Raw genomic sequence first — 13,822 nt, 5'->3', positions numbered from 1 at the left:
AGTTTATTTCAGGAGCTGGGGGAGGGGGTGCAGTGAAGGGAGAAAAAGACTGGTGGGAAATGGGGGCTGTTTTTTTTCTTTTAAGATCCACCAAGAGGGTCCTAATCGCCAGACCGACTGGCTGGAAAGGAGCGCAAATATTTACATGTACAGCTTGAGTGTGTGTGTCTGCCTGAGTTTACACGGCTCCAAGTGAAGCGGATTACCCTGCGAATTCGGAGAATTTGAGTTATTCAAGCTGAACAAGGCCAACAGGACGACCCCCCCACGGCCATGGGAAGTCCTAGCCGCAGCCGAGTTTGCGAAGCAGAAGGTTCGGGGTTAGTCAAGCCTGGCGGCTGTGAGGCGGCTGTCAGGCTGGCACCCTCCCATTGCGCGTCGCGTGGTCCCCGCAGGGTGCCGCGCCCCCAATACTGAGCCCGCGCCTACCCCTCGCCTGCCCTTCAGTCGAGGCCCCATTTTCTAGAGTCCGTCTCGAAATGAGAACCCCGGACCGGAGGCGCCCCAGTGTGCAGCAGTAGTCGTGGTTCTGAGAGCAGCATCCTTTGCCAAATGCTCGCAGCCCTCCCGTAGCGTATCTTTTCCAGGGCTGCGTCTCTCCAGCCCCATTGTCAAGCGAACAGACTTTGGAGCCCAAAGAGGGCAGGGATTCAGCCCTGGGGACTGCCCTGCAAATGGGATCTGGCCCGTTGTCGCCGGCGCTGCGGCGCCGGTTTCCGCTCTACTTAGAGCTTCCCAACTTTCTTTTGGAACTTTGAGCACCGGTTAGAAAAAGAATAGAAGCAGCAAAAACTCCCCGAGGCTTCCTCTGGTCTAGGTTCCCGCAGTGGGCCACTCCGCGATCCTGGATCTTAGGCCGGAACAAAAATGTGCCCTCCGGACAGTGCGCACCTCCCTCCTGCCTTGGGACTGCGAGACCAGGCAGGGGGCGTCGGTGGCGGCTGCGCCAGTCTGACGGTGGCACCCCTTTCACGGAACGGGTGCCAGGTTCGCGGCGGGCCGCTGTTAGAGGCGGTTGGGGCGCCGAGCCCGAGGAGCGCCCTCCCCGCGGCCCCGCCCTCGGCAGCGGAATCAGGAAGCGGTGACGTGGGGCGCCGCTGACTGGCTGCGGGCCGCCGGCATCGCCGCCGCCAGCAAATTAAGGCGCAGGGCTTTGAGCGCCCAGGCGCAGTGTCCTCCGCGCCGCGCCGCGCCGTGCTGTGCTCTGCACGCCCTCGCTCGGGCTCCTTGGTGTCCGCCCCCTCTTGGCGGCGCTTGGCTGGTCGCCACCTCCCTGCAGCTTGGGCTGCTTCGGCTGTCCCCAGCGCGGGGAAGGAGGAAGGACGCGGAGGGGGTGCTGTGGGACCCCTGGGTTTTGCGCGTCTGATGCTCGTCTCCAGCTTCCGGCGGCGCTGCCTGTGGTCCTGCGGAGCGCCCCGGTGCTTGCGCACCCGGTTGAGCCCGTGGTTGGTCTGCCGTCCTCTCCGGCTAGTTCGAAGTCTCTGCGGCTCGAGGGCTTTGCGGTGGGGGAGAGGAGAGGCCAGTGTGGAGCTCTTGGGAGGTTGGGACTGACTCATCTGGAGTCTCCAGCTCCGCTGTGATTGCACTTGGAAACTTTGCGCTGTGTTTCGGTCTTTGTCTCCCTTGGGGAAGCTGGACAGCAGTTCGGCAGGCCCCGTCCCTGGCCCGGACCGCGCTTTGGGTGCCATGGAGTTCACGGCGTCGCCCAAGCCCCAGCTCTCCTCCCGGGCCAACGCCTTCTCCATCGCTGCGCTCATGTCGAGCGGCGGCTCCAAGGAGAAGGAGGCCACGGAGAACACCATCAAACCCCTGGGTAAGTCGGGCTGCCTGACTTTCCGCGTTGGGCAGGGGACTGGGGTGCTGCTCATCCGTTTGTGCCTCTGTTCCCTGGCTGCGGGAGGCTCTCGAGGGTGGCCGCCTTTCCTGGCTTGGAGCAGCTTCTGACCCTCAGGCCGTAGGAGATTTCTTTTCTTTTCCGCCCAAGTTTTCTTTGGGGACTTCTCAGTCCGTCAAATACAACCGGTTTCGGGTCTCATGTATGCGATAGTTGCTCTCCCTACCTATTTGTCTGGAATCCCCACGTCAAGTCGGACATATGGGGGTGTGTGTGTAACTTTTCTGGGATAAAAACTCTCAAGGATAAATAATAAAACCCTTTTAACAACTCAACAGGATTTACGGTGCGTGTAACACCTGTTTGTGCTTTTGAAACCAAGGGGACTTTAAGCAACTTCGCAAAAAACTAGTTTAATTTTGTTTTTCCTCTGACTTGAATAGACTAAACAGAGTTAGCTCCTTAAAACCACTGTCAAGTGCTGTAGAATAAGCCGGTTCTTCCCACATGAACCGTTTTCTTCACAGAAGCTCTAGACTTATCTGTAAGACAACGTTTTATAACTGCCGTCATTTTCAGTGGAGGTTGGCAAAAACATTAGCCAGTAACCATTTCCCAAATTCCTCAACTTTTAGCTATACTGTTTATTTAACAACCTTTACCATTTATAGAAGATACTAGACTCAGAGTAAAGAAAAGGGATTATGTTCCCCTTAGCATGAGTGAGTGAATTGTGTGGGAAAGAAACTGCTGGAGAGAAGTGTTTCAAAGTCTCTTTACAACTGAGGGAGAAAGAAGTGTTCTCATCATCACCTCTTGGGTCCTTGGGAAATAATTGTCCCACATCCTGGTCATCTGGTAGCCCTAAAACAGTGAAAAAATCAAATAGCAAACTTAGGGTAATACTTCTTTAACTCTCCCCAATTTTTTCCTTCCTTCTTCCTGTCCTTCCCAACACTTTAACATCTCACATCCAAAACAATAATAATATGAAAGATGAAGTGTTAGTCTCTGGATAGAGAAGAGAGAACTAAAATGCCTATAGCAACTTATAACCAAGGAAAAGGAAATCAGAAGATCTCCAGAAAACATAATGTCAAAAAGTCTCTCTGACACGCCACGGTTTCCACTCCCTTCCCCTGTTCCTCCCACCTACTCTCCCATCTAAATTTAAACCTGCCAAAGAAATGGGAACAACCAATGAAACAAACCCCAACTGTTTAGAAAAAAAATCAGCCACCAATTTCAAAGTTCTCTTTGTGGGACTTCCCCAAATTATCCACTCCTATTTAGGGGGCCTCCAAATTCTTTACAGACACCTCCATCACAGTTTGGTAGCCAGAGGATTTCAGGTTAAAATTCCTGACAGAAGTACAAACGGCAGACTGGGAAACCTGCCAGCTTCAGCTCCACTGTCATTTCAACGTTGCTTCTTTCTCTATTTATTTTCCTAAGAAAAACCACCTTCTATCTAAGTTCTAAACTATAAAGCCATTCCCAGCTCACAGCACCCACCCCTACACACACACACAGTCTGTAAAATGTGTCCCTCCATGAGGCTCAGAGACAGGCTCTGAAAGAACCAGAAGGCATTCTTGTCTCTTTCATGGGCCAGTTCAACAGAGCAGTTGGTGACTATAGGCCAAGGACGGCAGCAAGAGAAACACCTAAAGGTTCTGTTAGGACAGAATATGGTACCTTGAAACACTAGTGAGATGTTGAAGCAATTGTAGGGTGGGGGTTGAAAGTGCCTCATGATGGCCCATTTAAATACATTAAGTCTATTTAGAAGAACTGCCTCACACCAGTAGGGCATTTCTTTAAAAAAAAATTTTTTCTTATTGAGATATAATTGACATATAACACTGTAGTAGAGCATTTCTATATCATTCTCTTCGTCTTGCACTTCCCAACCCTGATGCACTGGTTAGTCTGGGGCTTAGGCAGTTTGCCTTTTTCAATTGTCAGAAAATAAGAAAATTTCTCAGGCTTTTTGTTAATTCCCTATAAAGACATTATGTGAATGTGTTTCTGAAAATATTAGTAGAAATAAGATTTTGCCATGGCATGGTTCTCTTTCTTTGAATTTGAAAATATAAGGATAAGATAATTAATTCGATTATTCTTAATTTAAAACATTTCCATGAATTGGATTTTTATCATAAGAGAAGAAAAGGTAAAAATTATCTATTTCCTGCTTGCCTGCCCCAAGTTAAAGAGAAATATGGGAAAGAAAACATTTTATATGATATACACATCATATATATGTACATATCTACATTTACAACTTGTTTCAGTTCCTTGAGGGCACTTAGAACAGGGTTGTTTGGAGATCAGTTTCACATTGCAGATTCAAGTAGTTTCTTTTTTAAGGGATGCAAGATAATTGGGACAATTACAAAAGTCCCCCTGTATTCCATCAAAGTGACTGGTGTAGTCTCAAGCCCTTATCAACTGTGGAGGAGAATGTTTGCTTCATAGGCAGTGGTATTCCAGCCTTATGGTGGATGGCAAAGTGTTCTTCCTACTTTAATGCTCTGCTATTCTGGGTTTGGGGTTGTTTTCCTCACTTCCAGGACCTTATAGAGAGAGGGACAAAAAGTTACACATATTGTCCCTCAAGCCAATTGTTTCAAGCATGTTCCAAAAACCTCCCAGAGAGTGCTCTCCTGTGGCTTAACAAGTTATGTGCTAGAGTCTTATCTCAGGCTGGGAGGGATATTGTAAAAATGCCCTAATCAAACATGTTAAAGCTTAGGAAACTGAGAACCAGGCAGAGAAGTGAAATAACATTTTTTTTTAACCACATCCCCACTTTTTCCCCCTGCCCCCTTGTCATTTTCTCTTATGAAGAGAAGGCTCCAGGAGAGAAGGGAAAGTTCCTCTTAAAGTGAGGAAGGTGCTGATCTCTTCACTCCCTTGGTTTCCCTGGAGAAAAGTCTCTCCTGGTTGTCAGAGAGGCAGGACTGGGCTAGATCTCACACACGGTGAAGTCTAGAATTTGGGAGGGATAGCAATAGCAATACTTGCTTTTTATCCTTCCTGATCACCACTTTTCTCTTTGTCCACTCCCCACATTTTTATTCTCCAAAGTGGGTTTCAGTAATGGTGGTGATAAACCATGGTTCTAGAACTCACTTGTTTAGTAAGAAAGCACTGGGCATGTCACTCCATGGGAATCTCATGCCTGTGTAGTGATGCATTATCGCTACCTTCCTGGAGTTTCTGAGCTTAACTTTTCCAAAGTCAAATCCAGGTACCTATTTTAGTTGTGCTGTTCTCCTCCCTGTATTTTTGCTTGACTGCATTAGCTGTCATTCTCCGTTCTCTTCACCTGCAGAACAATTTGTGGAGAAGTCATCCTGTGCGCAGCCCCTGGGGGAGCTGACCAGCCTGGATGCTCACGGGGAGTTTGGTGGCAGCGGTGGAGGCAGGAGCAGCCCATCCTCCTCCTCTCTGTGTACTGAGCCACTCATCCCCACTACCCCCATCATCCCCAGTGAGGAGATGGCCAAAATCACCTGCAGCCTGGAGACCAAGGAGCTCTGGGACAAATTCCACGAGCTGGGCACGGAGATGATCATCACCAAGTCCGGCAGGTACTGAGGCCTTGGCCTTTCGCGGGTGAGGAGTGAGAAGATGGGAATGGCGCCCTGGGTGGCCATTTCCAGGAACAGGGCGAAACACTCTTGGTCCTGAGCATGGAGAGAAAGCTTCGCTTAAGGAGGGCTTCTTTCCACGGATTTGCTTTTGGAAAGAGCTGCTGAGACACATGTCCAAGCGTTTGCTTTCTCGGGATCTGGTCATGAGAATCCCCACCCTGGCCTGAGGAGAAGGGCACAGGGCCTAGGGCCTAGGGATCTGCGCTCCCTGCAGCCCAGGAGAGCCGAGGGTGGGGGTGGGGTGGCGGGAACAGAGTCGGCATCGGAAGGGAAGCAGAAACTCGCGCCCCCGGGGCGCAGGGCCGGCTGCTGGGTGCTGCGAAGGAGGCAGGAAGCTTCCCTTTTATCGGCCTCAATTTGCAGAAGCCACCAGCTCCCATTAAACACTAAAATTAAAACCTGGGCGGAAAAATGAAATTTGAAACGACCACCCGCCCCGGGGGCCAGAGTGCGGGCGGTCGGCCCCTTGGCGCCAAGGCCGGGCAGGCTCGGGGCTAGCGGGAAGCCACGGGTGCCGGTGCGGCGGCTCCCGGGCTTGGGGCAAAGGCTCCGGAGGTCGGTGGCCCCCGGCGCCTGGTCGCTCCAGCTCTCGGGACTCTGGGACATACTCCCACGGTCTCCCGAACCCCAACTCTGAGAAGCCCGCTCTCGCCTTCTATGGCAGGAGCAAGTTTTCTGGCTGCAAAACGAGGGGTTGCGTGTCTTGGTCAGCTTCGGAGACTTCGGATCCGGGAGCCTAATGGGCTTGATGACGTAGCATAGGATTTTCTCTGATCACAAACACTCGGGTATTAAAAAAATAAAACAAAACTTTTCACCTAGCAATGAGGACTCCTCTAAAGGTGACACTTAAAATTATTTAGGCTTGGGAGATCGGTCTCCATATTCACTGTCGCTTTACTGGAAACAAAAAGGGGTTGGGGGTCGGTTGGGGAGGGAGTCGGACCCTCTTCCTCCCTCCCTAAGTCGGGTCAGCTTATTAGGCAGTTTGAGCCAGGGCCGATTCTCTTTGTCTCCCTGTGTCAGGAGGATGTTTCCTACCATCCGGGTGTCGTTTTCGGGCGTGGATCCTGAGGCCAAGTACATAGTCCTGATGGACATCGTCCCCGTGGACAACAAGAGATACCGCTACGCCTACCACCGGTCCTCCTGGCTGGTGGCTGGCAAGGCGGACCCGCCGCTTCCAGCCAGGTTTGTGCCTCCACTTTTCCGCTCGAGCAAGATGCATATTAACCCTGCTGGAGAACGTCTCCGGCCCTGGTGGTTTGAGTTTTGAGCAGGTCTGGTTTTAAACCCATGAGCTCTGGTAAGACAGCGTTCTAAGCCTGGACACTCCCGGATTGACTACACAGCACATGGGTTAGTCTCTGAAAAAGGCAGAGTTTGTGCGTAGACAGAACTCAGTGTTTAATTTTATCTTTCCCCACAATTCATTTCCTTAAATTTCCATTGGAATATTCGTTAGAAATCTGGACCCATGTCGTGTAGCACCCATGATTTCTCGTTGGCTACTTATAAATCCTTTTTAGAAGAGTGCATTTTAGTAAAGTGGTTGCTTATAGTAAATATTTGTTAACAATGTGGTTATATCTGCACATAATAGACATTTTGGTAAAATGTGGTTGATTTTGACCAGTAAAGGGCTCCGAGATTTTAAGCAAAAAATGCAAACTCTTTTTCCCCCCTCTCCATAATAAGTTTAGTGGATGAATGTAATTCAACATCAGGTTAATATTCTTTTATTTGAAACATTACTTACTTAATATATTAGGGATCATATATGTTTATATTTGTGCTATTCATTGGTAATAATGTTTTTCTAGGAGAATCCTGTTTGAAAAATCACATGCCAACCTCTATTATAGCTGCTTTGCCCAAATGAGCATTCTGGGGGAAAAAAGAGCTCGTATTTGCTTATGTGAATAGTAATAGCTGAGGTTACAGGAATCTTTCTGTATACTTTAGTACAAACAAAGAATATTAGCTGACTTTACATTTGGGTGCTAAAATCAAGCATCACAGCTTTTAAGTTGTTTTATGACTAATTTTTGATGTTGATTGAAAAATTCATATCAGAGCTAAGAATTTATTTAAATGTACAGATTTAGGAACTTTGAATTTATGGCTGGTTCTTCGTATCTAGTCTGGAGCCTTAGGGCACAAAATTGACACAATTTACACATACAGTTCAGACAGCATATTAAGCTTCCTCAGTAGTTGATCACACTATTAAGCTTACACTGTGCTAAATACACTAGAGAAGAGATTAAAAGAAGCCTCTCAGAGATTTCCATTCCCACAAGCTACTAGGAAGGACATCTTCCCAACCCTCCCAATCAGTATATTAAATACAGTTAGGACTAAGAGATTCTTTAAAAATTGTTAACTTTTTTTAATTGAGCAAGATTCACCAGTTTACAGTAGATATTAAAATGAATAGAATTAGAGTTCTCTAGTGTACTATTAAATAGCTGATTCACGTTACTCTTGAGCTTCCTTCCAAATTTTACAATATTGTTTTAAACAAGAGAAAGAGAGAGAGAGAGAGAAGGGGATATTTTAGCAGATTCCTAACCATTTTTACAAGCAAACTTTTTTTTCCCCCAAAGGCTTTCCTCTAAGAAGTTAATCACTCTTATTTAGCATACGTCTTCTTCCTATCTGAAGGTATGAAGAACTGGTGCAGGCGCGCAGGACTTTGGAAATATGACATGCCTTGTTTATGTTACTAATCTGTTCTGGTCGGAGAAGGAAAGCACGTACCAATACACTATCTTAACCGAAGCATGTTTAAGCTATTGCTGGAATTTTAAGTCCCAGGGGACTTGAGAGAGAGGAGGGGCTTCCTGTATGCTTTTTCATTCATCCTAGTTCAGCTTATTTATATTGATTAGATAAAAAATTTTAGTGCATTATAGGATAGAAATATTCTAGATAATTTAAGCAACTCTTCTTTATTATTATTAAAAGAAATAGTGCTATATATTTTCTAGCTCCATAAGGGAAAGGTGAGGACCTTGGGAGGTGATCCTTTTGTACTGATGGTGGAAATTCCTTGTGGTTTTAGTTCTTTGAAGCATTGTATTTCAGACTGAAGTTCATCAGTCAGTTGTTTGTAATCAGAATAAATAATACTTGACAATATCATTTGATCATAATAATGGGCAAGACATTATACATAATTTAAAATAGTTATATTTCATATGGGACATTTCTTCTTTAAAGTAATTGATATTTAAATATATTAATCATTATTAATGTGATTACACATGGCGAATTAATACTTAAAGGAGGAACATTTCATCAGCTTTTAGGACTTTAAATAATTTTGAACCTTTCTTGGTGGGGTGGGTAGGAGGTGGTGCTGATCAGTAAAACAACTACACCTATGAAGCCTTAGAAGGGTGACACTTGAAAAGCTACTATGGTTGTGTCATCAAAGAATATGTCAATTGTTGGGGCCGGCCCTGTGGCAGAGTGGTTAAGTTCACGTGCTCCGCTGCGGTGGCCCAGGCTTTCACTGGTTCGGATCCTGGGCACAGACATGGCACCGCTCGTCAGGCCACAGTGAGGCGGCGTCCCACATGCCAGAACCAGAAGGACCTGCAACTAGGATATACAACTATGTACCTGGGGGATTTGGGGAGATAAAGCAGAATAAAAAAAAGATTGGCCACAGTTGTTAGCTCAGGTGCCAATCTTTAAAAAAAAAAAAAGAGGATGTCAATTGAAAGGCAATTTTCAGCACTCTTCCTAAAAAAAAAAAATCAAGCTAACGGGCAGACACACAAACACCTAAAGCCTTTCAAGTTCTTGTATGGATCTGGTAAGAATCCTTCGTGCTGTCAGCCTGTTTTGTGCTGTGCTTCTGGTGGGCTTTGTGAGTTTCAGCACGTGCACCCACTTCTTCTATTCTTAATCCTCTGCATGAGAAATCATGGCACAGACTTCTTGTTCTTTACAAGCAAGGGTTTTGTGACTTTTTTCCTTGCCTTTGCCCCAACCATAATATTTATGTTTAATTATAGTTATAAGGATGCTATACAAAATTTAGATATAAATAACCTGTTACGTGGATAAAGGAGTTTGTCCTATTAAATCAAGGATATTCCCTTCCCCTCTCATTAGTTCTATAATATCCCCTGACTTCAGAAAAGCTTTTGTAGACTGGATACCAGGATGGGGATTTACCCAGAGTTGTGCTTAGTGTGATACTCATAGATAGAACAAATGGCTGCATTTAACTGTGAGTGAATAAAAGATTGCCTTGCACATTGCAACCGATCCATAAATGATAGATACATTTTTTTCCCCTCCAAACCTTTTTTTTTTTGCTTAGGCTGTTTACACATAAATATATTGAATAATTAGAAGCTTACCCAGCTTGTTTTTACTCTTATTTACTGAGCAATTAACTAGATGATGAAAGTATAGTATGTAAGGTACCAGGAGGAGCAACAGACGATGATCTCTGGACTACTAAAAGTTCCCCAGGTCCCTGTAGTAAAATTACTCTATCTTGTATTTATAAAGAACTCAACTTTAAACTGAGTCACCTTCTAGTTTAAATGAATGGATTCTCCAGACTTGTTTCCTCTTTTAAATTCTTTCATTGCTTTTAGCAATGCTTATACTAGGACCTCATTATGCAGTTAGTATAACCTAGCCTTACTTTTGAAAATAACTACAACAAGATTTTATATTTGACAGAAGCAGACCAGTAGTTGATTAGATAGATAGAAAAAAAACCCCACCTTTAAAAAATGGCTTGCTCAGCAGATAATAGAAAAGCTATTAAGTCTTACCCCTTTTAGATCATTGGTATATGAAGAAACACATTTAGATGTTTTAGAGTTATTTTGGTATTGCTGTATTATTAAATTTGAGATTATATGCGGCAAATAAAATTCACTGTTTTATATGAGGCTTTTGTGTTCCTTTAGAGTCAGAATATTTCATAACCCACAGAGAACAGTTTTTATAAAATGTCTCAATAAAATTCTCTCATAATTTTCTTAGGCTGTATGTACACCCAGACTCTCCTTTTACTGGTGAGCAGCTACTCAAACAGATGGTGTCTTTTGAAAAGGTGAAACTCACCAACAATGAACTGGATCAACATGGCCATGTAAGTGCAGTGCCTTGGACTATGGGGATTCCCTGGGATGGAATGGAGAAGTCACATAAAACTTCCTCCCTCTAAGTCTCTTCCTCCTCTCCCTCTCTTACCCTCCATCTCTGAGTCATTCTAGGAGAACATTCACGTGTCTCACTGGGAACCCTGACTGTGTTGTCAAGAGGTCATTTACAGGGATGCTCTGTGCCATTTCTAGGCAAAAGGGTCAGGGACCTTCAGCACCATGGATTTCCTAAGACTTCTGCAACTGCTCTACTACCTGCACCAACTAAACAAAGGCTACTACCGCCCATTCTCGGGTTAAACATCTAATTTCCATCAGTGGTATATCAGATAACACAGAATAGAGGGAAATGGGGCTGAGGCATCCTATGGAGGTTTCCCAAAGTGTGCTCTATAGAACACCTTCAGTGAGAGGCAATAGAACAGAAGGGTTTTATGTTCAAATAGATTTGGGAGAGTGTTGTTTACTCATTATATATCCCCTTGGTAGAGAGTCTCATGTATATTAAAGCACAGAGAAGTATTGCAATTAAAAACAAAACAGGGGCTGGCCCTGTGGCGGAGTAGTTTTGCCCAAGGTTTTGCTGGTTTGGATCCTGGGCACAACATGGCACCGTTCATCGAGCCATGTTGAGGCGGGTCCCACAGAGCACAACCAGAAAGGCCTACAACTAGAATATACAACTGTGTACTGGGGGGCTTTGGGGAGAAGAAGGGAAAAAAAGAGAAAAAAAAAAGAAGATTGGGAACAGTTGTTAGCTCAGGTGCCAATCTTTAAAAAAAAACAAAAACAAATGGTAACTATTATTTTAAAACAATGATTTTGTGTCAATAAGGAGTTCATCAAAATGTAGAAAAAAGAGAAATTGGAATTCTGAGCTCTTCTCAATAGATAATAGAACAAGTAACCTTTTTTGGCTCAGGCCTTTACACATTTGATTAGATTGCTTTTAAGGAACTATCTGCGATGTTAGTCCATGCTCTTAAATAAAGATTTACATAAAAATTTTGTTTTAGATTTTATACTAAGAAAACTTTAGATAGACTTGCATACTTCTTTTTGATGAGAATATTGTTTATTTGCCTCAATTGCCAGAAGGCACATTGGTATTTTCATAGGTTCTTTCTTTGGTTTAGTTGTTCTGATATAATTATCTCTCTTATCTCCTTTATTAAGGCTCTTGTTACATAAGGTTTTAGTTTTATTGGATTTATGCAATTTAGAAGAAAAGTTCCAAAACTTTTCTCAAAAAAGATGGTTATAAGTAGATAATAAGTTAGAGAGTTCTAGACATGGTCTCAAATGGTAGGATTGAACCTGGAACCAAATAAATGGCTTCAGGCGTTGCCTCCATCCATTCCCCTCAGGAGACCTCATTTATCACGACTGAGTCAGAGTAATCAGGTTAACTCATGACTCTGCTGGTGGCACTGTTGGGATGTTGGAAGTAGGTTAACAGGTTTCTGTATTTTATGTATTGGAAAAGGTAATTGACCTTTATGTTTAAGGATGTTGGCATAATTCTCCTTTTCTTGTTTTCTTTTTTTAAAGATGTTTCCATTGACAGATTTTTTTTTTCAGACTAAAATGTATGAAGTTTCTGAGAGACATTTTCTGTAGGGCAACTATCATTCTTAATGTCATTTATAGTAAAATTTCTTGGGCTCCATTGAAATGTTTGCAGGGAGAAATGAAATTTTTTATAGTTCTGCTATTTTCTATATGTGAAGCTTTTAGAAGAACTGTTTGAGTCTTTCTAAAAAGACTTGAGAGTTCATTTTGAGATCAGCTGCCCAGAAGTGAGGTTTTCCTTCTTGCATCAGCTTCATGGGTGGGAAGAGCACTAAGCTGTATTTCGGGAGCTCTGGATTCTAGTCTGAGTACGCCAAGATTAGGCCTTGACAAATTGTTTAGTCTTAAATGGCTGCTAATATCCATTTTAGCTTTAAAATTTTATTACTTAATATAATCCTTTGTCATCAGAAATAGTGTGTTCTGAAAACTACAAGGAAAGATTTTTAGATCCTGTGTTGTTTAGCCAAGTTCTTTGAATTAGTTCTAAAGCAGCCCCTTTTATAGATGCAGTTTTAGTTTTATAACAGGACAATTTCTTATTTCCAGGAATTTATTTCTTTGATGAAGTGGAGTCCACATTTCTATTAGCATTCCTTAGCCCCATGAGGGCTTGAGCAGAGTCAAGGAGCCCTGGGGTCTGATACTTGGTCTGGGGTCTGAGTCTGTCCGGCACCCTTTCCCTAAGGAAATTGACCTTGGGGTGGTGTAAGTAGGGGAGAGGGGATCTTATTTAAAGCGTAGGGCTTTTTCCATTGTGTGTCTCAAAAATTTGAAAATTCTTTCTGTCTTAGTAGAACATGTAATGAATGCTCAGGTTTTTTCTTACATCAGTATTAGGAGGCAAATGTTTGCTTTTGTCATTTTGAGTTTATTCCAGTTTTATGACTGAGCATAGATATCTTGAACTCCTTGGAATAAACACATTTTAAAAAGAGGTGACTTTTTTGAAGTTTATTTTGATTCATTTGAAGCTCTTATTTGTTTCAGTTATCCTATTCAGGTTTGGGATCATAAAAAGATGGCATGTTCAAAATTCAATTCCAGTTAATGCCTTGTAACTTTAAGTTGGCTTACATCTCAGCACAGAGAGAGACTGATGCTACCTCAATTATCCCACAGTGACTAGTATTTAACTCTCCTAAAGTCAACCAGCAGGAGCACTCAAGTGCCACACCCATGTTAGCCAAGAAAACAAGGGAGCCGTTAGTTGTAACAATCCTTCGGCTGCTGTGTGCCATTGACTTTGGTCCTGCCACAGTATTTATCCAACACCTCCCCTGAGGGCCAAGCTCTCTGCTAGGCCCTTGGGGTGAAGAGCATACAATGTGAGCCCTGTTATCCCAGGAAAGACATACCCAGTTTTGCAGATTAAGGTAGCTACCTGGGGTGGGGTGGGGTGGGGGGAACACAGACGATGTGGAAAACTTTTTATATCTGAAAGTAAATTTCATTGCTCAGATTTCATAATGGCAAATTATTATATTTTATTTAAAAGACACATGAAGAATACTGCCTTGTTTAACCAGGGTATGTTTATGATTTCTATGTATTGGGCAACTTTTATTAGCTATGGAATGGAAGATGGCCATCACTATCATTCATGTTTAGTT

At 43.9% G+C, this 13,822-nt stretch overlaps 1 protein-coding gene across 1 annotated transcript in view; it reads left to right on the top strand.

Annotated features, from left to right (window-relative positions):
* Positions 1-1,129: 1,129 nt before the first annotated feature.
* The window catches only part of TBX20 (T-box transcription factor 20), a 55,588-nt gene continuing 42,895 nt past the window's right edge, over positions 1,130-13,822 (top strand). Inside the window, exons 1-4 of the mRNA XM_001500042.7 lie at positions 1,130-1,813; positions 5,175-5,433; positions 6,523-6,687; positions 10,516-10,624. Of these exons, the coding sequence (XP_001500092.2) occupies positions 1,687-1,813; positions 5,175-5,433; positions 6,523-6,687; positions 10,516-10,624 (660 nt within the window). The 5' untranslated portion in view covers positions 1,130-1,686. The remainder of the gene's footprint in view (positions 1,814-5,174; positions 5,434-6,522; positions 6,688-10,515; positions 10,625-13,822) is intronic.

This window comes from Equus caballus, chromosome 4 (genome assembly GCF_041296265.1).
Source record: "Equus caballus isolate H_3958 breed thoroughbred chromosome 4, TB-T2T, whole genome shotgun sequence".
Classification (NCBI taxonomy): domain Eukaryota; kingdom Metazoa; phylum Chordata; class Mammalia; order Perissodactyla; family Equidae; genus Equus; species Equus caballus.
Note: the sequence above shows the minus strand (reverse complement) of the source record. Positions and strands in the feature narration are given on the sequence as shown.